Consider the following 24,305-nt stretch of genomic DNA (forward strand, 5'->3'; position numbering starts at 1 on the left):
TAATTTTTTGTCTTCCGAAACTTCCTAACCAGCTGTGAGGGCCAAGGAAGTGCGCAGGAGGATTATTCCAAGGAATAACCAACGGTTACTTCTTGGAATGGTGGTGATGCTCAGCAAATATTTAGTGGTTTTAGAGGCTTGCATGCTGAACATCCAGCACCTACAACTAAAAACATTAAATGTAAATGTGTTGTATTTGTAAAGCGCACGGCTGCCCACATGACGGGGCGTCCTGGTGCTGCACTCATACCGCTGTGGAACCCTTCCTGGCTTTTCCATGTGAAATGTCCACTCCTGGGCACCCCCAAGGTGAAGCCAGGTATCCAAGCGCTGCTGGGGCCGTTTTGGAGATTAAGCAAGCTATTGCCCAGAGTCACAGAGTGGGACCCATGATTAGACTAGGCACCGAGGTGAGAATGATCAGGTCCAGGGAGATTGAGTCCAAAAGCTGCCGAGGCGGGAATTGAACCCTGGTCCCAGGCCAGACCTTTGCATCAGGGTCTGCCGCTCTAACCATTGAGCCACGCTTCTCCACGTTGTTTAAAGGCATACACAATAAATTGGTAGCCACAGATAAACCCATAAAAATGTCTTTGAACAATTGTTACACATTATTGAAAAGGGCCAAAGGCCACTGGGTGACAAACTGGACAATGTGACTGAGGATGTCGCAAATGTATGTGCTCACATACAGCAGGGAAGGTTGATACAAAAATGTAAAAACATTTTTGGGACGCATTGAAGGGCTAACTTGCTACTACCACTTTAACTAGGTGCACAGTGAATTTACAAATTGAAATTGGAATTTTGCCTGTGACTAACTAATGTTGTAGAAAATTTGCATACAAGGCAAGGAGAAAGTGGAGTTCAAGTAGGGGCCTGGAGAAACTGAAGAGGTTGCAGATGTAAGTGATGTTCCTGTCAGTGAAGCTATGAACATATGTTGCAGTCATTGTAGGGGAGGGGTTGATGATGTGGCAAGAAGTACTGATTTGGAAGTTTTGGTAGAGGTAAACAAAAACATTAATCATGTTGCTATTTGAAATACTATTTTTAAAATCTGACTTATCTAAAAATGTGTTATGTAAACAAAGTGATTTATGTTTCAACAGTGATAAGAGGATTGTTATCTTCCACAGTAAATTCATATATCCGCGGATGTATGACGTTACAACGCAGGCTATTACAACGCTTGCCTTTACCACGCAGTTTTTACATCGCAAACCTTTACAACGCATAGCGCTTAGAGGTGCTGGATAGTGGTAAGTATAATTTTCTATTCCAACTCCAGTCCCCGTGGACACTAGGGAAGGTGTTGGATAGAAAATTAAACTTATTCCCTATCCTAGAGCGCCCCCAGCGCAATGCGTTGTAATGGTTTGCGTTGTAATGACCGCGTTGTAATGGTAGTGCGTTGTAATAGTTTCGTTGTAAAGGTTGTTCCCCTATATCCGCATACCTGAAATTAAAGCTGAATTTAGTTTTTTGGTCATTCAAACTGGTGTTTTGCCTATATTTAAGTGAAAAACCTTATCACAATACTTACCTTTACAATAATGTTTGTATACTGTGTTCAGCCTCTGCCTTCTGCTGCCCTTGATGTATATTGGAGTTGAAGTGGTGATAGAGCGCGCGAGGCCACCCGACCAACAGTTTTCGCCGTTTCCGGCTTCAGGGCCCATATACTTTCAAATTACCATATACATCGATCAGGTGACTTCACGAGCTCTATCAAGTTGGTGTGTGTGTGTTCCTTGCTACCAAATTTCGGTGCACCCGACTTACCATCCACCGATGCGGGTGCCTAATGACCACAATGAATCAGGGAGCTAGCTGTAAAGGAAAGGCAGCAAAATACAAACCCAACCAATAACCTTCAAATACTGTTTAAATGACCACGGACAACTGGAAGTTTTAAAATGTTTATCTAGAGTTCAATATTTTCTTGCATGAGGTACAGTAAAATAAGGCAATCAATAACCAAGATAACGTAAATCACATAGGCAGAAAGAAATAATGACAGAGTAATCATCAAGGTACAAAATAAAATGTAACGAGAAAATACTATATAAGTCAGTATTATCTAGACAGGGATAGACTAAGTGTGTGTGACTATAGAAGAACTTATAATGAATAACACGCTTCACTTAAGGTGAAAGGGCCTTTGAACAACCTAGGCAACGAAGTTCTAGACCATATCAGAAAATGACACACTGCTATGCAAAATATGATTTCTAACAAATGAGAAGACATAGGAATAACTTCGCAAAATTATAAATGACTGTTCAATAGTTGCGGAAAGGCATGGAAATATAACATATGCAATGTTGAACTTTATTTAAGCAAAAGTTAGAAATTCAGAAGGTGCAAGAATTTCAAGAGGTTCAGAGTAATATTTACCTAGAAAAGGTGTGGAAACCAAACCCTGGCCGCGGGTCAGTTAAGGACAGGAAACCCTCAAGGAAGGATACCCCTCAAAGGACAGCAGGTGCAGAATGGACACCCAGGACAGGACAGGATACCCTCGGAATAGGAATCAGGACAGGACCCTCAGGACAGGACAGCAAACCCTCAGGACAGGACCCTCTTCAGGATAGGACCGGAACCCACAGTTCGGAAGCAACGCCTGCGCTCCACCCGCTCTGCAGCTATCGATCAAGACCCCGATTGGGTCAGCGAACTCCCAGCTAAGTGCTTTGCCAGCACTTTAAGGTTCAGTAGAACCTTAGCCTATGGTCAAATTCGGACAGAGTGCTCCGCAGCGCTCTGTATCTTCAGTCACCTATTGAGTGCGTTGGGTCAGTGACAGGTCAGCTAAACCAGACAAGTCGGACGGTTCACTAGGTGAACCCAGGGTAGATATACAGTTTGGGGACAGTGTACCACCCCCCAATGTTGCAAAGTGTCAGAATCCCTCAATTTCAATTGGTCCTAAGGTAGGGTTTGGGTAACACACCAATCACAATACACGAATTGAAGCCTTCATTAACATATTTGGGTACCGCCTAGCAGATTTGGGGTTCCCATGAGCTAACTGTAGCGCAATATAACAATGTATCACATAAGGAGCCACATTCGCTGTTCTCGCAGGGCAGAGGTGACTTTCTCAGGAGCATCTCGCCCATCACTGCCAGCTGGCTATGTTCCATCAGCCAAGGTCCCTCGTGCTGCCGAATGTCGCACAGGCGCAGAAGGGACCTCCAATATGGCTCTCCTCTCACTCAGACCCCCATTTCCCGCGGTACATGAAAAGTAAGCGAAAACAAATTAATACATAATAATGTCATTATGAAAACACATCACAGGGTTTGTACTTTTAACTCATCATCCAGAAATAAACTTAATTGCATTAAATGTTAGCTACATTGACACGGACACAAGAGCAGTGGCACGAGCTGTACCACATGATAAGCACAGCTATGAATTACGCATGCGCATAACTTTCCCTCCACTTCTGCAGACGCGTCAGGACACGTGAGTGTGGCTGACGCATGCGCAGTAACTAAAATACAAGCGACGGCCATTTTTAAAAGGACACGGATTAATTCATTAGAAATACACATAGGCAAGCTTCGGGAACTTTACTTAAGCTAAATATAAACGTTAGTAAAACATACACGGGTTACCTTATTACACATAAATGAGGTTCTTGATTTCGGCAAGCCGCAAAATATGCAAAGCTTTGCTTCATCAATCCCCTCTTTGATGATATCTACTATCATCACAAATTATACTGGAACCAGATGCCAACTTTCTTTCACACTTTATAAAGTTCTATTTCTTCCAGCAACCGCTCTAACTTTTCTCTTTCAGTTTTAGCAGGGTGAGAAGTTTTCACCTTTTTGTATATCTGATCATTCACTTCCTCTAATTCAATCTCATCCACACTTCGTTTCACTCCTCTTGCATTTACCTCGTGCTTTTTGGTGCGCTTGCGGTATTTACAGCATAAGAAAATGGAAAGTATAATAAGACCTATAATACCAATTGGCATCAGAATTTTGAATAATAAGCTTTTACCTATGCTAGCAAGCCAATGACCTACATTTGAGAGACCATCTACCAGTCTCTTCCAGGCACTATCAACCTCGAGTGGTTTGAGTTCCTTTGTCAAATTAGTAATGTTTTTCACATATCTTTTGATCTGTACACTTTTATCCGGAATATAAGTGCAACAATGTTGCGCCTTCAACATCCGGCAGACTCCGCCCTCTTTCGCTAATAAGGTGTCAAGAGCAAGTCGATTTTGTAAAACCATTGATCTGATCGCAACCATTTCGGTATTGACCAGCAGAAATCCATGAGCTGTTTCAGTAGACAGCACATCTACTATAGTAGACAATTTGCAAATTCTGTGAGTGTTCAGAACCACTCCCACTCCAGGTATCAGTGCACTGAAAATACTACCCATATTTTCACCTATACTTTCTCTTTTACTACGCACTAAGCCATTAGTATCTTCATTGCTTCCAGCTTTTCCATTCACATGGTATATTTTTGGGAAAACAATGCCAAAGTAGCAGCTCCCATACCAGTGATCCGGCAATTTGAAATAAGCCTTGTCCCCACAAATATAATAAATTCCAGGAAACACAGGCTCTGACCCATTTTTGAAACCCCAACCTCCAATTACCTTGTAATTATGTTCGCATTCACTGGAACCAATGAAAACATTATTATAATAGCTAGTCTTCTCGCGGTGAAGACATAGCTTGCCTTTCTTTTCAAAATCCAGCAACAGAGCAGGACCCGCTCCACCAGATGAGGTGCCTTCCATGTTTTCTGCCCACTTTGGCTTTTTCTGACTTTCGTCATTAGCCTTCTTCTGAATTTTAATTCTCCTTTTCTCTGCCATGTTCAGGAACATCTTTTCCTGTTCACGCAAAGAACAAGTCAAGTTATCTCGGTTTGCGTCTGCTATGTCAATGTTCCCTATAGTCAGAAAGTAGTCTCCCATATATCTTATGGTGTCAGTTTTGGTATGTACAGGATTCAAGTTCCCACGTATAGGAAGTTCAGAAAAGATCACGTCATTGTTAGAGTAATAATACTGTAACGGTCCCCTTTTGTAAAATAAACTAGCTAAAATGCTACAGGAAATTCCATATGTTAATGGCAGATGATGGTATGTCACGCCTTCAGCCACCGAAGTAGGTAGCTTCATGCAGACATAGCAATCTTCAATTTCCATAGTTTCTACATAGTGTATTAACAAGTTTGCGAAAACATTCAAATGTGTCCTGTTTTTCATTCCATGGTAATGTAGTCCTTTCTCATCTGATGCTTCTAAGTCTCGTTTAGTTTGTCTCAATGCTCTCTCATGTCTTTCTACACTCTGTGTTGTCAGCTCCTCATTGTCAGTATTTACAACTTCAGTAGGGACAATGTTAGTATCTTTACTTACAGCAAAGGGAATGAAAATTGTTAATCCTATCCAGATAACTATCAGCACTACTACACTACATATACACACCTTGCAACACGTCTTAAAACGGCTGCAACTAGGTCTACCATTCACTGTTGAATCAGACATTTTAGCTCAGAAGGAGTGTTCTCACCCCTCTTTTTTGGCTTTTTACACAACTAGCTTACTTTGTGCAAATTCACGGTGGTTCGTCTTCCTCTTCAGCTGAGTACTCTGGGACAGGTTCTCCGTCGCTCACGTCAGTTATATCAAGATCTTCAAGTTCTTCCAAAACCAGTGTCCATTCAGGAGACTTGTACTTTTTGTTTTGTCTTTTTATTCGCTCACTCCTTCTTTTGGAAGAGTCTTCTTCTTGCTCTGCTATTCGAGCACTTCTTCTTGCCTCTGCACGTTTCTCTTCCACTGTCTTTATCCTTAGTCTCAGTCTTTTTACAAACCTAGGCTCAAGGTTGTTTCTTTTCTTTAGTCTCTTAGTCGGTACTTTGACTTCACTTTCTTTTCTTATTCTCTTGTTCTCTTTATCTTGTGGTAATTCGTCTCCACTTTCTTCTCCTACTTCCCTTATCTGACTAGTTCCAGGACTAGCATCAAATTCTTCTGCCTGGTTACTAATCTGGCCTTGTTCAGGAATATTTTGTTTTTGGCTTTCAATTGTCTCTGTTTCTGTTTCTGTTTCCTGAACCCGTTTTTCTAACCCTATCTGATCCTGTTCAAGCACTTCGATCTCTTTATTTTCTTCTGCTCGAACTATTACTCTATGTCTAGTCTGTCCCTTATCCACATCAGGAGTTAATGGAGGAGTATCAAACACTTGTTCTGTATCCTGCACGTGTTCAGTATCGGGCACTTGTTCAGTCTTATTCACTTGTTCTGTATCAATCACGTGCTCTGTCCCTGTCTGACCTTCTCCTTCCTCAGTTTTGATTTGAATCTCAATCGGCTGAGGATCTTCGCCTGTGCCTTGCTTTTCCTGACTAGTCCACTCTCTACCTTCACTAAGTCGTTCTCGTGTTCTGATAGGATCTTCGGTCAGATCAATCATCGGTATCCATTCTTCTGGCCATATGCTTGGCAGCTCGTCTTCAGCTACTCCTGGCTCAGTTTCCTGGACCTCTTCAGCAGGCTGGTTTCTTGGCAGTTCGCAGTCAACTACTCCTGGGCCAACGTCTGCTGTTCCTGCAACCTGACTGGTGCTGGGCTGCTCGTTGTCAGTTGCTACTGGTCTGGCTCCTTCAGGGTCCTCTGCTGGTTGCCCTGGTTCTTCAAATCCTTTGTCTGGCAATACCTTCTGAGTGTGTCCGGCGTGGATCCACTGGGGAACACCTGCGACTTTCACTGCAGTGGTTGTCACCAGGATTACTTGGCGTTTCTTTCCCCACCTTGGTGCCAGACAGCTTGATCGAGTGTGCTTCTTTATTTTGACCCAGTCTCCTGGAACCAAGTTGTGGAGAGGAGTCGTTGGATTAAGGATGCCGTCGTCTCCAATCTGGCGAGAGATAGAACGCACTTGGTCACCCAATCTTCTGCAATATTCAAGCACCAAATCATCAGTAATGCTCAACAATTTGCTTCCTGGCACCCATGCTTGTCTCATCACTCTTCCCATAATGATTTCATGGGGACTTAGGCCTGTCTTGCGGTCTGGAACACTTCTCAGTCCCATCAGGACCAGGGGCAGGGCCTTCACCCAGGTCATGCCAGTAGCATCTGTCAGTTTTGCTAGTCTGTTTTTGATAGTTCCATTTACTTGTTCCACTATTCCAGAAGCCTCTGGGTGGTATGCACAATGGAGTTTCTGCCTTAATCCAAAGGCCTTACAGAGTTCAGCCAGTATGTCATTCTGGAAATGTCCACCCTTATCTGATTCAATAATGCATGGTATTCCGAACCTAGGTATCAGTTCTTTTAGTAAACACTTCGCTACTGTCAGTGCGTCACTTTGAGGAGTAGGGTAAGCTTCTACCCATTTTGAAAATACGCAAACAATGACAAGGACATATCGTTTCCCTTCACAACGGGGCATGGTGATGAAATCAACCTGTATCTTTATAAAGGGACCCCCTGATCTCCCAATCTTGCTCAGCTCAACCATTGTCCTTTTGCCTGGGTTCATCTGTTGACATGACAGGCACCTCTGGCAGAGGGACTCTGCTACCTTCCTGAATTTCTTGCTGTACCAAGTCTGTTGAAATACCAGAATCATGGCATCCCTACCAATGTGTGATCCCTCATGTATTAATCTTGCCATTGTGCCAAGCAAGTGTCGGGGTAACACAGGCATACCAGTTGGGCCCAGAATCACACCATCCACACGTCTCGGTCTACAGCCATCCTCCCTCCATTTCTCCCTTTCTTGCCAAGGAGCCGACTCCTGCCACTCTCTCACCTCATCCCATGTAGGCACTTCCTCAAACACCTGAAGCTGGCAGCTGGTTCCTGGCCCCCCTCGTTTTGGATTTACAATATACCGATCTTTGGCACACCATTGAGCCACTCGATCAGCATAATCGTTTCCCAGAGATACTCTGTCCATGCTCCTTTGATGAGCAGTACATTTTACCACTGCCAGTTCTTTGGGTAACTGGATGGCCTCTAAAAGGTCATGAACAACTTTTGCATTCCGAATGGGAGTACCTGAGGAAGTCATGAATTCCCTCTGCAGCCATAATTGGCCAAAGTCATGCACAACGCCATAACAGTACTGACTGTCAGTATACACTGTTATGCGTAAGTCCTTCCCAATTTTGCAAGCCATTATCATGGCTATCAATTCGGCTACTTGTGCAGACTTGATGTTATATAGGTAACCTGCTTGTTCAATTTTTGTGAAAGACACTACTGCATAAGCAGCACTCAAGCCTCCTAATTCATGTCTTAGACAGGAACCATCCACAAATAGTTCTTTATCATGCTCAGGCAATGGTACTTCTTTTATGTCAGGGCGTGGCTTGGTACTGAACTCTGTCAGATCAATACAATCATGTTCATCATCATCCCCACCTTCCATTTCCAAGGGGTCGGGGAGTAAGGTGGCAGGGTTCAGAATACCGCACCTAACAATGCTCACATTTGCTGCACCCACAAGAATCCTCTCGTATTTAGTCAGCCGACTAGGGGTGAGATACTGTGTTTTAGTTCTGGTCAATAGAATTACCACTCCATGTGAAACATACACGGTCACAGGATGTCCCATGACAATGGACTCACTCTGCTCCAAACTTGCACAGGTAGCAGCTACTGCTTTCAGACAGCCTGGTAACCCAGCGGCTACTGGGTCCAGTGTGGCAGAGAAATAGGCCACAGGCCTCCTGGTCGTGCCATGCTCTTGAGTCAGGACTGACAATGCGCAATTATCGCGAGTGTCACAGAATAGTGCAAACTCTTTGGAATAATCTGGCATTCCCAACGCAGGGGCCGTACACAGACAGTTTTTCAGTCTTGTGAAAGCCATTAGACTTTCATCGTCCCACTCTACAACATCTGGCATTCCTCTTGTGGTCATTTTTATCAAGGGCCTGGCTAAGGCTGCAAATCCCAGAATCCACTGTCTGCAGTACCCTAATACCCCCAGGAACATTCTGACATCTTTTTGAGTACGGGGCAGCTGCATTTTTTGAATTATTCTCACTCTTTCTGAAGTGACTTTTCTGACACCCTTTTCTATCTGGTGTCCTAGATATTTCACTGATTTTGCACAGAACTGTAGTTTGTCAGGGGCCACTTTATGCCCTTTCTCACACAGGTGGTTTAGGAGGGCAATGGTGTCAACTACACAGTCCCTGTGACTTTTAGACGCCAATAGAAGGTCGTCTATGTACTGCACTAATACAGAGTTCCCAGGTAAGATCAAAGTCTCTAGACATTTTTTCAAGATCTGATTAAAGATAGAGGGGCTCTCTGTATACCCCTGAGGGACCCTGTTCCAACAATACACGTGACCCTCGAAAGCAAATGAGAAAAGAAATTTGCTGTCGGGGTGCAGGGGTATCGAAAAGAATGCATGACACAAATCAATCACAGTGAACCACTCAGCATCCCAAGGAATTTGGTACAGAATTACTGCAGGGTTCGGGACAATAGGGCAGCAAGGAACTACAATTTTGTTAACCTTTCTCAGGTCCTGCACTACCCTATACTTGCCACTAGGCTTTTTGATGCCCATAATCGGTGAGTTGCATGGGCTGCTCATCACTTCCTGTATGATGTTTCCTTCCAATAATTTTTGTATTTCCAGAGTGACACCTGCTTTCACCTCAGCATTCATTCGGTAGGGCCTAGTGTTAGGATATACTGCATTGTCCTTGATGGCTATTTGTATGGGGTCCACATCTTTCATCAACCCCACATCCTTTCCAGTGAAATCCCACACCTCTGGTTTTACGGCTTCCTGTAGTTCTTGGGGCAAGTCCTGCAGGGTCAATCTTTTAATTTCTGAGTCAGGTCTAAGCAACAATAATTTATAAATGCCGTCTTCATCTGGGGTCTGTATTTCAACACCTTTTGGTGTGCAAAAGATGGTACAGTTCATTTTGCACAGCAAATCACGTCCCAGTAAATTTACTGGACTGGTGTCACAGACGACAAATCTATGCATCTGTTTAAAATTTCCAATTGAAATCTCCATTGGTTCGGTAACAGGAGTACTAATCAATTGATTAGATACACCTACTACTTGGATATTTTCTCCCGAGAGGGGTAGGTTTGGAACGTCCACTGTTCTTACAGTAGAACGGGTAGCGCCAGTGTCCAACAGAAAGGTGACATCATTTCCGTCAACTTTTCCTTCAATATATGGTCCAGACTGGTCTACCGGCAAGGAAGCGCCAAGTACGCACTCCTCGTCCTCCCCTCTCAGGCCCCGTCAGTCCTGATCATTACAAAGGAAGGTATCATTCAGCAGATACTGCGAAGTTGCTGTATTTCTGTTCTCCCCGCTTTCCCAAACCTCTATCTCTTCATTTTCTGCCTGTCTTCCCCTGTATACCTGTTTGGGTGCTCGAGGCACCTGAACTGTTTTTACCTGGGGTTGAGTCTTTCTTGGTCTTTCTTTCTGCGTCTGTGGAATTAAATCAGGAGTTTTCTCATTAACATCGACTAATTGGGGACACTCGTTTCGCCAGTGTCCAATTTCGCCGCACTGATGGCAGGGAAATTTTTTCATAGCCTCTTCCCTGCTAAATTTGGGCCGGGGCTTTCCTCCACCCCCTCCCCCAGGACTTTTGTTCTCAGCATTTTTAACCATGTTACTCAATTGTTTTTCCTGTTGTTCTGCGAGCTTCACCTGAGCCCACATAACCTTCTCCTTAAGGGCCTTTTTCTTTTCTGCCATCTCGTCCTCGCAGTACTTAGCGTACCGCAGGACCTCATCCATTTTCTTAGTATGCCAACAGATTTTATTGTCTTTTATCCACTGACAAATTTCAGGTCTTAAACCATTTACAAACCTGTAAATAAAGTGCGTCATATTCTTCAGGTCGATGTTATCAATACCACTGTATGTTTTAAATACCTGCAATAACCTCTCATAAAAAGAGTGCACTGTCTCGTCCCTTTCCTGTGTTGTTCTATCTATTTTTGTCCAATCAGTTTCCTTAGCGGGCACCTTTTCTTTCAAGTGCTGAATTACCTGCTCATATTTTCGCATGACTTCCTTTGATGGCTCCCCTGTTTCCTTGTTTCTGGGATACTCTTCACTGGGCCAATCTATGTTTATTTTACACTGGGTCCATAAATCTACTGGAACCACAATGTCGAAAAACCCATCCAGGTCTTTCCACAGACATTTTTGTACCTTCACGAACCTCTCCACCTGCCGGTACCAGTCAACTGGTTTCTCTCGTAACTTTGGAAAATCGTTCGTGAAGGACACAATATCCTGCCTAGACCAGGGGACATGCACATATTTCCCCCCTGGAACTTCGCGCATGGGGCATAACTGCTCAGGTTTTTCTACCTCTCTTAAAGCAAACTCGGGAGTCACTTGTCGGGAGCGAACCTCTTCCCTCTTTTTCGCCCACCTGCTTCTCCATTTTTCCACATCTCCCCATTTCTGCAGTACCCCCATTAATTCTTTAATCTGCAACTTCTTCCCTGCCACATTCAGGTGTTCTATATCTTTGTCTGAGAAGTCTGCTCTGTACGGTTTCTGTAAGGGCTTGGATTTTGAGATATCTACCCCCATACTAACTGCTGTTTCGGTCAGTTTTTCGTGGAGCACTCTGGTGTTCCTTGTAAAGCTTTTACATATGAACGACAATTCTTCCTCAGAGTAGGTATTCAATCGATCCAACCCCACATTTCCTGCCATTAATTCTTCTATTTCAACCCTCAGCTTGTAGAGGTCTAAAGGCTTTGTTTGCGGAGTCTGTTTCTCTAATTCACGACTCCAACTCTCAATTTCATCCGGAGTTACCAGAGAGACATTCCTAGTACCTGTTGCTGTCTCTAATTTAATTTCTTTTGTATTAAAAGGGTTATACCTCTGCTGTGTTCCCTTTACAGTCTGTTTGTTTGGCAATTCCAAAAACGCAACTTCAGACTCGCACTCACTGGACTGATCATCTATGATGATTGGTTCCTGTCTCGGGGTTGCTATGACTGGGGTCATGACTGGAGTAATCGGATTTCCCTGACTATTTCCGTATAACGGGACCACCGGTCCAATAGTTACTGGAATAGTCAATGCCTCAGGACTGGTATTTATCTGAGAAATTTTCTGAATTATTTCTGTTCTTTGTCTAGCTAGAGCCTCTTGCTCCTTTTCCACTAGTACCCTTCTTAGAGTTGTGTCATGTAATATCTGTGGGGTCAATGGAGGAGTATAACTCGGGGCAGTAGGATGCGTTTCACTTGGTCCTCCCCCATAATTTGGTTTCGGGAATAAAGTTCCAGTATTAAAGGACCTGCGCTCTTCCCTATATGGAGGTTGAACAAAAGGCAGTCCTGAATTCGAGGGTTTCTCTTCGCTTTCATACAAGGGTCTGGGGAAAAAAGTTTTCGTGCGTGGATATTTTTCTTCCTGACTTGCGGGCACTTTGGGATATATATCCCTTGTTTCCGCCAGTTCGGGTTTCTCAGGATAGGGTAATACTTGACCACCCCCTCCCAGTCCCAGGGACCTGTCTTCTTCCTTTAGGAAGTGGCGTCGGGGAACATCTCCTACACTGGAAGGTCGGGTTCCCTCATTGTAAGGTGGCGGACTTCTGGTACAGATGTCATCTATTAATTCATCATCTGAGTCCCCCAGGGCCCCCCAATGCTTACATTTTTCAGTACTTTTCTCACCCGCTCCAACGTTATGACATGCCGGCATCATGGGAAACAGACCCTCAACAATCATGCTTTGTCTCCACTGTTTCATCCTTTTATCCCTGGACTCCTGTTTCTGCCTGGGGTACCACTTGGTCAAACCCTTGTCCATTCGGGGTCTTTCTCTTTCAAAAGCCTCAATCTCCCATTCCTCTAATGCCTCATACTGCGTTAGTCTTGGTCTGGGATGCAGCTCATTCATTCGGGTTCTTAAATTAAATAAGATCCTACCATTGAAAGTACCATCTAACGGAAACGCCAATACTCCGTCATCCTTTGTGTACTTCACCCAATTCTCCAGCCACACACAGGTATTGTACCCTCGGTCAAACATCATGAATGAGGCGGGAGTATTGGGTGCTGGGACAAGAACACCTTCCCTAGATTTAATCGGTTTGTCCGTTTTAAAATAATTTTTCACCTTATTTACAAGGGACATTTTTCTCTTGGTTCCGTACATAATATCGTATCTGTTAGCCTTCCACTGATCCCTTTCAAACCCTAGATGCCTTGGATCAGGTCGCGTCTCTGTAGTCCGCGAGTGCCACATACGACTTCTGCGCTAACTTTGTTTACAAACTACCTCCAATCAGAACGCGCTTCAGAAAATTCGTGCAACCAATGGGTGCGCGACACAAAATAAGCTCCGCCAATGGGTGCGCGGCCCCTTCGTGAGACAGTTCCCACGCTCCGGCGCTCACCCCTCCTTTACAATTTCAGCTCCGCTACCCGCCCGCTGCGTCTACCAATCCCAGCGCGGCACAGAGTGACGTCAGAGGCGCTTCGCGATTGACTCCCTCCCTTCACAAGGTAACGGAAACTTTCTTTCTTTTAAAGTGCTCAGTGCTTGGTTAATTTACAACAAATACACATTCGCCACAGTGCTCAAGTGTCTAGACAGAGAAAGAATTCTATTGCTGCAAGTAAACTACTTCCATTTACTTTTCACTCGCTGCGGGCAGATCTCTTCCGCCTACCCTTCACTCTAGCATCGATGAACCTGTTATTCCCCTAAACTCATCCACTTCTTTCCGGGATATGTTCCGAGTTTAAGGTTTCTCAGCGGACCCCTCTGCTTTCACGCTAGCTCCGAGGAACCTGCTACTCTTCCAATGTGACCCTTACTAGGTTACGCCACTATGGGAATTTTGCCAATGAACCCCGTTACTGTCATTTATTCACACATGTATTCAGAAAACCCTAGTTAGTGCTTCCCGGTTATCCTAACCTGCACCTAACTTTCCTCGAACCTGTGACCTCAGGACAATGGATTCTATTCACCACTTGCCCTTTCAATTCCCCGGGGAGTTCGGACAACACTTAACTAAACGATTGACAATTGCATGGATTAGTACATATAACAATATAAGAACAAGAAAAATAACAATACAGCAATTCATGAATTTTAGCAGCGTATTCACAAGAGAGTGATCAGTTCCCTCAGAACAGCCGCTCTTATAGCAGCATTAATATAATAGCAGCTTCCGACTTACTAGTCCAACTAATCCTGCCTAACCTTTAGCTAGTCCCTAACCATCCTCTAGCTACCAGAAAACTGATAGAGCGCGCGAGGCCACCCGACCAACAGTTTTCGCCGTTTCCGGCTTCAGGGCCCATATACTTTCAAATTACCATATACATCGATCAGGTGACTTCACGAGCTCTATCAAGTTGGTGTGTGTGTGTTCCTTGCTACCAAATTTCGGTGCACCCGACTTACCATCCACCGATGCGGGTGCCTAATGACCACAATGAATCAGGGAGCTAGCTGTAAAGGAAAGGCAGCAAAATACAAACCCAACCAATAACCTTCAAATACTGTTTAAATGACCACGGACAACTGGAAGTTTTAAAATGTTTATCTAGAGTTCAATATTTTCTTGCATGAGGTACAGTAAAATAAGGCAATCAATAACCAAGATAACGTAAATCACATAGGCAGAAAGAAATAATGACAGAGTAATCATCAAGGTACAAAATAAAATGTAACGAGAAAATACTATATAAGTCAGTATTATCTAGACAGGGATAGACTAAGTGTGTGTGACTATAGAAGAACTTATAATGAATAACACGCTTCACTTAAGGTGAAAGGGCCTTTGAACAACCTAGGCAACGAAGTTCTAGACCATATCAGAAAATGACACACTGCTATGCAAAATATGATTTCTAACAAATGAGAAGACATAGGAATAACTTCGCAAAATTATAAATGACTGTTCAATAGTTGCGGAAAGGCATGGAAATATAACATATGCAATGTTGAACTTTATTTAAGCAAAAGTTAGAAATTCAGAAGGTGCAAGAATTTCAAGAGGTTCAGAGTAATATTTACCTAGAAAAGGTGTGGAAACCAAACCCTGGCCGCGGGTCAGTTAAGGACAGGAAACCCTCAAGGAAGGATACCCCTCAAAGGACAGCAGGTGCAGAATGGACACCCAGGACAGGACAGGATACCCTCGGAATAGGAATCAGGACAGGACCCTCAGGACAGGACAGCAAACCCTCAGGACAGGACCCTCTTCAGGATAGGACCGGAACCCACAGTTCGGAAGCAACGCCTGCGCTCCACCCGCTCTGCAGCTATCGATCAAGACCCCGATTGGGTCAGCGAACTCCCAGCTAAGTGCTTTGCCAGCACTTTAAGGTTCAGTAGAACCTTAGCCTATGGTCAAATTCGGACAGAGTGCTCCGCAGCGCTCTGTATCTTCAGTCACCTATTGAGTGCGTTGGGTCAGTGACAGGTCAGCTAAACCAGACAAGTCGGACGGTTCACTAGGTGAACCCAGGGTAGATATACAGTTTGGGGACAGTGTACCACCCCCCAATGTTGCAAAGTGTCAGAATCCCTCAATTTCAATTGGTCCTAAGGTAGGGTTTGGGTAACACACCAATCACAATACGCGAATTGAAGCCTTCATTAACATATTTGGGTACCGCCTAGCAGATTTGGGGTTCCCATGAGCTAACTGTAGCGCAATATAACAATGTATCACATAAGGAGCCACATTCGCTGTTCTCGCAGGGCAGAGGTGACTTTCTCAGGAGCATCTCGCCCATCACTGCCAGCTGGCTATGTTCCATCAGCCAAGGTCCCTCGTGCTGCCGAATGTCGCACAGGCGCAGAAGGGACCTCCAATATGGCTCTCCTCTCACTCAGACCCCCATTTCCCGCGGTACATGAAAAGTAAGCGAAAACAAATTAATACATAATAATGTCATTATGAAAACACATCACAGGGTTTGTACTTTTAACTCATCATCCAGAAATAAACTTAATTGCATTAAATGTTAGCTACATTGACACGGACACAAGAGCAGTGGCACGAGCTGTACCACATGATAAGCACAGCTATGAATTACGCATGCGCATAACTTTCCCTCCACTTCTGCAGACGCGTCAGGACACGTGAGTGTGGCTGACGCATGCGCAGTAACTAAAATACAAGCGACGGCCATTTTTAAAAGGACACGGATTAATTCATTAGAAATACACATAGGCAAGCTTCGGGAACTTTACTTAAGCTAAATATAAACGTTAGTAAAACATACACGGGTTACCTTATTACACATAAATGAGGTTCTTGATTTCGGCAAGCCGCAAAATATGCAAAGCTTTGCTTCATCAGTGGTTCTGGATTGGATTCTTCTTCATCTTTAGACTTTAAGTCTGTAAGAACTGTGGGCAGTCATTTTCTTGTTGCTATATTATGCAACATAGTGCAGGTAGCTATATTTAACAACCAGTCTGTGGGCTGCCTTGTAGCGCCCCACCAATCTTAATTTGCTTTTTGAAAGTCCAAATATCCAACCTATAGCAGATCTTCTCCTTTTGTGAGCATTATTATAGCTTTGTTCACATTGGGTGGTGAGATTTAGGCATGTAATTAAGGGCCTGATTACGACTTTGGCAGTGTGGGAGCAGGCCACCATGCCATGGCCCCGCTCCCACACCACCAAAGTTGACCACCACCCGCCCACCAGTTTACAAGCCATTTGGTGGTCTGGTAGGTGGGCAGCATGGCGGTCCTACAACAGTGAAGTTCAAAGGCTCATATGTGAGCCTTTGAAACTGCAGCGCCGAAGGAGCATGAAAGCAGTTTCCAGCACGGCATGGACTTTGCGGTCCATGCTGTGCAGGAACTGGGGGCATGCACACAGAGGGGCACAACATGTGCCCCCATGCATGTAACCCCTGGCCCTGAGGCAACAGTGGAGCCTGTAGGGCCCCCTTAGTTTCCTGACTGCCAGCAATTTCATGGCGTGAGAACAGCCATAAGACTGCTGGTGGTGAGGAAACTCATAATATGCGTAAGCGGTGCCGCAGCAGCACTGCCAAGCATATTGCAGCCTCAGACTGCGGGGCAACCACCAGGGATTACTGATCTCTGGCGGTTGTGCAGGTCCTATGGCGGGCGGACCGTCATAGTCATAATACGGCCGTCAGACCGCTGGTGCTGCAGTCCCCGACCACCACCGCACCTCCACCACAGGTATGGCGGTCCCATGGACCGCCAAACTCGTAATTAGGCCAAAAATTGAAGGCCACAAAGCATATGTGAGGTCACCCAAAAAATCCAATAATTATTGTGAATTTTCAACATGATGAACAAATGGTTCGTTTGTTTGGCTAACGTTTCATACAGATACCAAGTAATTATACATCATTAAAATCTCCTCTAACTAGACAGTTCCATGAGCTCTAAAAATGAACCTAAAGCTTCAATTGCGCTTATCCACTTTGTGATTTGGCTATCAACCACAGCATTCCTCATCCCTGATTCTGTTTGAATTTCTTGGGACATGAGCATTTATGTACTAGCTCAGTATTTCAAATCAGTCCTTTTTGGCACAAGGCTTGTTATTCAATAGGGTGCACAATGTCTCAGGTGCTGCTTTCCCTCTGGCCAAAATATTTACCTTCTGTGAATCCATTGTTGATATTTGGTATGCAATTTCCTTCTAAACAAACCTGATTTACTGATCGCATTAAATATTGGTTATCGGTACTGTACTGCGTAATGAATTACCGTAACATTTAATTGGTTTCTCTTCACAACATGAACAAAACATTTGGGGTCAGATGTAAAAAGGTTTTTTGCAGGCGTAAATTGGTTTTACACCCATTTGCGCCCCCAAAAAACCTGTGGCCCATGTACTACTTTTTTGTCTATCGCAAATCAATTTGCAACACACAAAATAGGATTAGCGACTATTAGGAAGGGGCGTTCCAAGGGCATCCCTTCCTAATAGCGACTCCTTAAGCTATGTAAGAATGTTTTGCGACCGCATTTGCGGTCACAAAACACTCGCAGTTTACCACCCTTCTAGGAAGAGTGGTAAAGCACTCGCAAATTGGAATTGGATCCCAGGGGAGCGCTTCCCATTTGTGAAAGTATGCGCAAATACTTTTTAAGGCCAGGCAGTGGTCCCAGGTACCACCTCCTGCTTTTAAAAGAATGAAACTGAAAAGTTTCATTTTGATTTTTAAATGCATCCTGTTTTCCTTAAAGGAAAACGGGCTGCATTTAAAAAGAAAAAAAACTGCTTTATTTAAAAGCAGTCCCAGACATGTATGTCTGCTGACCCCAGCGCCAGCCATTCCCAATGGGGTCACAAATTGCGACACCCTCATTAATATGCATGAGGAGTGCAATTTGTGACCCCATTCAGAATCGCAAACAGTGTCTCAGACATTGTTGTGCACCCCAATTAGCGAGTCGCAAATGCGATGCCCAATGTGCTTCGGGACCTTAGGGCACCTTTTGGTTAAAGCCAATAGGAAGTTGGAACCTAAAGAAAACAAATAATGTTAAAGCTTCCCACAGTTACTGGACATCATAAGTGTGGCCAGTGCACAGGTTGTAATTTCACAGAGATCTCTAAAGAGGTGACAAAAGAGGTGACAGTTAATGGAATCAACCATATATAGAAGAAGACATTTTGAAAATGGGTCGATATATAGAAGAAAGCATTCAACCAGTAAAAAGTAGAATCTTACAATATAGATCACACATTCAGTGTAAAACACCTGAAGCACCGTTAGTACAATATTTTGAAGAGAAGAAGCACACCGAAAATGAAATTAGGTGGACAGTCTTGTTTGTTGCTTCAGTAGACACAAGAGTTGGTTCTATAGAATCTTTGCTGCTGAAGACCAAAGTTGGATATATTGAAACATTTGAATCACATGCCGAAGGCCTTAATGAACATGATGAACTCTGGCCGTTGATCAAAATCTCATAGTGACACACGGATTCCCAGCAGTATTGTGCTATTCATATGTATTTGAAGGATTTTTCAGGGTTGTCTTTTTAAATTTTCCTTCAAATTGGTGACTATGTATCTACTGACTAATGTAAATAAATTGTTAATTTGTAGACCATGATGCAGTGCAGCAATTTAAGTTAACACTAGACATTTCTTTGAGGTACACATTCCTTCCATCACATTGCCTTAGGCTTTATGCCAGCAATATAAGACAGGCCTCTTCAATATGTAGAACAGGAGAGAAATGCCTTGAAACATAAGATTACCCTGCTCATACCAATATATCAATATGGTATATAAATAAGTATTTATAAATTCTACATGGGCCTCTGACACTTGTTGAGGTTTCCTCTTACTTTTCCAAGATGGCGGATGATTATCAGCATATCACCATGTGATTTTTGTGCTAGGCTGAGTTTCTATTTACTATACGCAGACATGCCGAGCTAAGCCAGGCATTTGCAAACACTAGCTCGCTCTACTATACTGATATGGAATACAAATAGCTACATTGAGATTAGAGGTTGGAAATTATAGATGTATCATGTTTTCATGGGCCCCTGATACATGTTGAGGATTCATCTTCCCCTCCAAGATGGCTGGTGTTTACCAGCATTTTGTCACATGACTTTTGCACTCAGCTGCGTTTCGATTTCTCATACGCAGAGACGCCGAGTCAAACTAGGAACCTGTGAATGCCCGACTGAGCAGACATGTTGATCCTCCAGCACAGCTCTTTGCTTAAATTGATTCCACACTGAAGTTGTAAGAACCGACTGGCCCTACTTTTGGGTGGTCAGCTTTAATTTGAGCCTACCACTGTAACTGTGCACTGGTGGTATGCACTCTTGAAATATGTTTCACATATATTATACAATGTTCTTAGATCAGGTCTTTAAGACCTTCTGACATTCAGTTTTTTTATGTTTTGTTTTTAAAGTGATTGTACATACCCTTGTTTTGTCCTGAAGAGGCCTGGAACAAATAGGCCGAAATGCGTTGGCCATACAGACAATAAGAATCCCGCTGTAAAATACCTAAACGGATCAAGGACCATTGCTTTCAACTTCTGGTGACGTTGGACACATAATCCTTATTGTTGGCCTTGACCAGACTATCTTTTGACGGTTCAGAGTTGAAACATTTCAACTGATCGTCACTATTTGAAATTACGTTTTTGAGAGGACGGTACAGCATTGAAGATATATGATATTTCTACGAGTAAATAACTTCACATTTGCGATAAATGATAAGTCTTTGCATCAATAAGTGTTGTGACATATATGATAAAGGGTATATAGAAATTGACATCCATATTTTAAGAATTTATAAAATTGCTTATGTTGGCTGATAATAATCTGGCCAATCACAATTTGAGTTTTAATGACACTGATGAAAGTTGCTTTGATCCATCCTGCTAGAGCCACTTCCGTTTTGTTCAGTATTTGACAGCAGCATAGGCTCTAGAGGGGAACCCTGATGTGTTTTACTCTGGACTTTGATGCAGCAGAAAAATGGAGACTATACATTAGTTTGTGAGGAAGACAAATTTGACAGAAGGCAGAAACTGAAACACCACTGTGGTATTCAAACAGACTGAAGAGTCTTTTGAGGTTGTGTAGGAGAAGCAGGGGCAAGATAGTTGATCATTTGGTGGCTGAAGATGCTGGACAATGTGCTGGAAGGATTGACCACAAGACTTATAGGGGTGAGTTCTTCAGGTGTGAGGGGGAAGGGAGAGAGAATGGTGGAAAGACCGAAAGAAGGGATGTGGAAGGGTTGTCTACCTTGAATTATCTTTCTTCTAATTTAAAAGACAAATCGAATTCAACTGGTTTCTTCCTTCTATCTGTCAGTACTCTGACTGCCTGTTGAGTCCTGTCAAGCAATACTCCCCACTGGAGGCTGGGGTGACAACAGAGGAGTTTATGTTCTATGCGCTGTAGCCCCAAGGACCCTCTGCCCTTTGCATGCTCTGAATATTAAGACTGGCACTTGAAGGTAGAGATTACCCTTCCCGTGATGGAGCGATAGAAAATATTGATGCGCCCCTGAATTATCTTTCCTGTGCAATTCACTACACTGACCTCAAGCTTCCTGGGTCTTGCCACACTGTCCTTTAAACAAGACATTCCTTCACTTCTTGTGAAACACCAATGGATAGGCAGTGAGATATAGCTCACTAACTTGCTACTCCAATTTGCCTTACCTAGGTTAATACCTTAACTCCAACCAAGAAATGGACACTGTCTTCGGTTAAAATTTTCACCTAGAAATCAATGACTTCAAGTGGTTTGGTCCCATTAGTTCAACCGAAGCAAAATAAGTCTACAGGACTCAGAATGTACTATGCGATCACACAAGAGTCCCGGACTGGAAACAGTGTCTTTAATGACTTGAAGAAAGGAGGCACCATAACCAAACCATAAGACCTCCTCCTATTATTCTGGTACAATACCCATTAATGCCAGTTGGGCGAATTACAGCACCTAGACCTCTTAGATCTCTATGTATTTCATTCCCCCTTTTCCCACTCTCCTTCTGTCTTTATTTGTTCTACACATTTGACTCCTTCCTCCTTAGCTATAGCAAGACCTTTAATCCTGTAGCCCAATAAGCATTGCCATGCTAGACCCAGGCTACTGTCATATTTCCAGTCAAATGTTAAAAAGGAATGATAACCCTCTCCTTTCATTTGCTAGAATATGTTGCGATTGACAATTAACACTTCCACCTTGAAGGTTTATAGGATCTTGGTAAGGTGCAGCCATGCCTCGCCAACTACATATTAATTCTATAGGCAACAAACGGGAAGTTAAAAAAAATAAAAAAAATAAACGAGAAAGGGATGCAAGACATGCATAAAGCTGTAGGATAAGATACAGAGAATTATAGATGGGTAGCCTTGAATTACACGGCTGTTTTTCAGCAAGGAGTTTTGAGTGACATGAAATAGTAAACAAGAGCGCAAAGATTGAGCTGTCTATAATGTCACTCAGACCCTCAAGGTGAAAAAACATCCACTGTATTCACAGTTATCCATCTACAATTTGTTGTTGGATATGTTTTACAAGCGCGTCCCCTATTGTGAAGAAGTTTTTCAAATATTCGTATTTTAATAGAGAAATTAATAGTGCATGAAGGAGGTAGGCTGTCTTTCTAGGACTGAAAAACAAGCCTTCTATCTCACTACTTTATCATAATTTCATTGAACAACATCATGTTAAAAAGCCTGTTCTTGTTGATAACAAATTCGTTCATCCAGTGCTCCTCATATGATCCTCCAAGGCAGGTTTGAAAAGGATTGTTTAGGTTTATGCCTTTAAGGCATCTTCCAATCCCGCATTATCAGTAATCCACGAAAGTGTTCTCTGGCTGAGTCTTCTACAGTAGTGAGATGGTGAACTGACTGATGGCAGGAAACCATGCTTGGGTTGTTGACTAAATAAATACTTTTTTCCATCATTACGTCTTTGTCACGTCTTTACCTAGCAAAAACAACAAGTGATGGACTGAATGTGGATCAATGTCACACACTCCCCCAGTCAAAAGATCTGGGCCCAAATCCATCGTTTTTTTGCACTCCACACCACCCTGGGTTAGACAATGGCGATATGCAAATCAGCTCTGACCCTGTTGCCCCATGGGAACAGTCCAGTCCGAACTACAAAAGCCATGTCCTTCCCAGAACGGAATCAAGCATCCGAGGACCGGACCGGTTTCGAGGTAACACCTCTGTTCAGCCCGGCTAGCTTGACTCCAAGTGGTGTGGAGTGCCTGGGACCCACGTCTGGGCATCCCCAGCGCACTTAGGACGGCAATTGCAAAAACAACAAGTGATGGACTGAATGTGGATCAATGTCACACACTCCCCCAGTCAAAAGATCTGGGCCCAAATCCATCGTTTTTTTGCACTCCACACCACCCTGGGTTAGACAATGGCGATATGCAAATCAGCTCTGACCCTGTTGCCCCATGGGAACAGTCCAGTCCGAACTACAAAAGCCATGTCCTTCCCAGAACGGAATCAAGCATCCGAGGACCGGACCGGTTTCGAGGTAACACCTCTCTTCAGCCCGGCTAGCTTGACTCCAAGTGGTGTGGAGTGCCTGGGACCCACGTCTGGGCATCCCCAGCGCACTTAGGACGGCAATTGCAAAAACAACAAGTGATGGACTGAATGTGGATCAATGTCACACACTCCCCCAGTCAAAAGATCTGGGCCCAAATCCATCGTTTTTTTGCACTCCACACCACCCTGGGTTAGACGTCTTTACCTAGAGCTTAACATTCATTTACATTTGTTTCTGATGGCAGAAATGTATAACAGAACTGAATGGTGTGCATTAACGCGCACCATGCAAACAAAGAATACCTATTTCCACACAAACATGAGTCACCCACTACATTTAGCCATAAATTCACCTTCCATTGACACTTTGTTTGAGGAAGTGGTGTGAATGATGTGTCAAACTCATTCATGTTGGGTGTTATACACCTGGCGATTTCTTTTAATGACTAAGAAGCTTTTAGGATGACAAACATATAGATAGATTTGTCTTGGAAAAGGTCTCATCCCAATGTAAGAATGTACAATATTTGCAATGACTGATTCATATTTTTGGCTGCAATTATGTATGACATGTCAAGATTGATTTTCTTTCTGCAGGGGAAATAGCAATGAGTGCTCAAGACCTCTGGCTGTGAATGCATGCTTGTTATGCGAATAATTGTGTGCTTGCCACAACACGGCCCGTCTCTTGCTTTAAGCCACATAAGGGACTATGTGTAGGGTCGACTAGGACATAAAATAGGCCCAGGTACCAAAATAAAAGTGTCACTCATTAGTGAATGAGATAGCTAAAAACTGGCCCACATTTACAAATCGCCCAGTTTTGAGCTTGAGCAAACATGCTTGTTGGACCTGGACCTTTCTGCAGGGTCACCCCCAAACCTTTTGCCTTCATCCTCCCCTTTTCGCTGAATTTGTTTTAGTTGGCTTTACTACTCTGGCCACTTTACCACTACTAACCAGTGCTAAAGTGCATGTGCTATCTATTTAAAACATGGTAACATTGGCTTGTCCACAATAGCCATATTTAATGTACTTATAAGTACCTAGTAAAGTGCACCACATGTGCCCAGGCCTGTAAATTAAATGCTACTAGTGGGCCTGCAGTACTGATTGTGCCAACCACTTCAGTAGGCCTTTAAACATGTCTCAGGCCAGCCATTGCAGAGCCTGTGTGTGCAGTTTTAAACTGCTATATCGACCTGGCAAGTTAACCCTCTTGCCAGGCCA

The 24,305-nt window shown here is 43.6% G+C and overlaps 2 protein-coding genes across 2 annotated transcripts in view; one reads left to right on the forward strand and one right to left on the reverse strand.

Annotated features, from left to right (window-relative positions):
• LOC144791715 (serine protease HTRA1-like) overlaps window positions 1-24,305 on the forward strand; it is a 543,465-nt gene that overhangs the window by 134,775 nt on the left and 384,385 nt on the right. The window lies entirely within an intron of this gene.
• The window catches only part of LOC144792027 (uncharacterized), a 40,011-nt gene that overhangs the window by 3,814 nt on the left and 11,892 nt on the right, over window positions 1-24,305 (reverse strand). Inside the window, exon 2 of the mRNA XM_078666885.1 lies at window positions 10,673-11,797. Within this exon, the coding sequence (XP_078523011.1) occupies window positions 10,673-11,797 (1,125 nt within the window). The remainder of the gene's footprint in view (window positions 1-10,672; window positions 11,798-24,305) is intronic.

The sequence above is a fragment of the Lissotriton helveticus genome, chromosome 11, assembly GCF_964261635.1.
Source record: "Lissotriton helveticus chromosome 11, aLisHel1.1, whole genome shotgun sequence".
In the NCBI taxonomy this organism is placed as follows: domain Eukaryota; kingdom Metazoa; phylum Chordata; class Amphibia; order Caudata; family Salamandridae; genus Lissotriton; species Lissotriton helveticus.